General features: G+C 63.2%; 1 protein-coding gene across 1 annotated transcript in view; it reads right to left on the bottom strand.

Annotated features, from left to right (window-relative positions):
- Window positions 1-241: 241 nt before the first annotated feature.
- Window positions 242-1735, bottom strand: part of FA09DRAFT_363085 (hypothetical protein) — a 2662-nt gene continuing 1168 nt past the window's right edge. The window contains exons 2-4 of the mRNA XM_025745550.1: window positions 1115-1658; window positions 754-1030; window positions 242-684 (exon numbers count right to left, since the gene is read on the bottom strand). Of these exons, the coding sequence (XP_025595449.1) occupies window positions 262-684; window positions 754-1030; window positions 1115-1658 (1244 nt within the window). The 3' untranslated portion in view covers window positions 242-261. The remainder of the gene's footprint in view (window positions 685-753; window positions 1031-1114; window positions 1659-1735) is intronic.

The raw sequence follows: 1735 nt of genomic DNA, 5'->3' as shown, positions 1-1735 counted from the left end.
CCGAGCGAGTGTGGGGGCGGAAAAGAGAAGCGAGGCAAGCATTGTGAGATCAGCAGCCGGCTGGCCCCCCCTTGGAGCGAGGCCGACGAATGTGGCCCCCACGGACATCCGGCTCGCCTCTCAAGAGTCACTTCTCTCAAGCCTGCATGGCTGCCTCTCCGTCGGATATGATTCGATTAAAGAAAGCGTGACTCTTCTCCCCCCCCGTGTCTCCCTCCCGTCTCTTCTCTCCCGCCCCCCTCCCGGTGCCTCCCTCCCGCCTCAGAACTGCTCATTCGCTCTCACCGCATTACTCTTTGCCTTTCCGCCCGCATGCGTGCGGCCCGCCTTGCCCGCATGCGCCTTGCGGCCATGATGCTTCTCGGCCCTCCTGCTGGCGCGCTCGCGCTCGGCGGCGATGCGCGCCGCAATGCCGCGCGCATCGCCGTCGGCCAGGGCCTTTTTGGCGGCGCCAGAAGAGGGCAACAGCCGAGTCTGAGCCTTGCTCGGCAGACGAGAAGGCGCCTCCGAGACGGCGTCGTCCGCATGCGAGACGCAGTCGCCATCGTCGTCAGAGGCTTGCGCGTGCTGCTCCGAGGCCTCCTCCTTCTCCTCGTCGTCGTCGTCGTCATCGCCGTCGTCGTCGTCGTCGTCTGAGCCCGATTGCGAGCCCGACGCTGTGCCAATTGCGAGGCGGTCCATGTACTGTCGTTGCTTTCAGCTCCTGCAGCACGCCCCCCCCCCCTCCCCCCTCTCTCGCTCCAGCTCACTCACCAATTCCAGTTCCCCCTTCTTACCTCCTCCCAACCCACTGGCATTCGTCAGGACGTCGAGTTCCAGCACTCCCTCTTCTTGCTCCTCCTCCTCCTCTCCCTCCTCAAGCAGCACCGTCTCTCCCCTCTCCTTGGCCTCCTTTCGCCTCTGTCGTCTGGCGCGCTGCAGCGCTCGGTCCAAGGGCACCACGTCGCGAAAGCGCGGGTATTCGCTCGAGAAGAAGCGGAAGCGCTTGCGAAAGAAGCGACGCACGCATTCGACATCGCGGTCGAAGTAGCTGCCCGAGCGCGCGCGCGTGAGCAACCAGGTAAGCGGGAGGGGGGCGGACGGGAGGAGAAGAGGGAGGGAGGAAAGCACGCACTACTCGGCGTTCTCATGCTCCACGCTGACCATTTGAGGAAAGTCGATGAGAATCGGCTCGAGCACGGAGCCGTCGCGCATGTGGATGCGCTCGTCGTTGTCGTCCAAGTCGTCGTCGTCGTCGTCGTCGTCATCGTCATCGTCGTCGTTGTCGTCGTCCTGCTGCTCCTCCTCGGCGGCGCTCGGCTGCGCAACAGGCTGCTTTCGCACGACGCGAGCGAAGCCTTTTCCCTGCTGCACCTCCTCTGCCTCTCCCACTCTTAGCGTCTCCACTCTCTCCTCTTGCTCCTGTTCCTCCTCTTCCTCATCCGGCGCCTCCAGCTCGCGAATGAGCAAGTTGTACTCGTTGAAGTCGCCATGAATCAATCCTGCGCGAGCCAAGCGGACGATGAGACGCATGAGCGCACCGTAAAGCAGCGGTATTTGATCTGCTGGCAGCACGGCGATTTGGCGAAGCGGATAGGCGGGGATGAGAGACATCAAGACGCAGTGTCGAGAATGCGCTAGAGGCACGGGAACGGGAAAGGAGTGCTCGTAGAGACACTGCGCGCACAAAGAGAGGAGAGTGAGAGGTCAGTGATTGCCACAAGCAGCGAAGGACGGGCAGAGGACGTTAACGCCC

This window comes from Tilletiopsis washingtonensis (assembly GCF_003144115.1).
Source record: "Tilletiopsis washingtonensis strain MCA 4186 unplaced genomic scaffold FA09scaffold_24, whole genome shotgun sequence".
In the NCBI taxonomy this organism is placed as follows: Eukaryota; Fungi; Basidiomycota; class Exobasidiomycetes; order Entylomatales; genus Tilletiopsis; species Tilletiopsis washingtonensis.
This window is presented reverse-complemented; position numbering and strand designations above follow the sequence as displayed.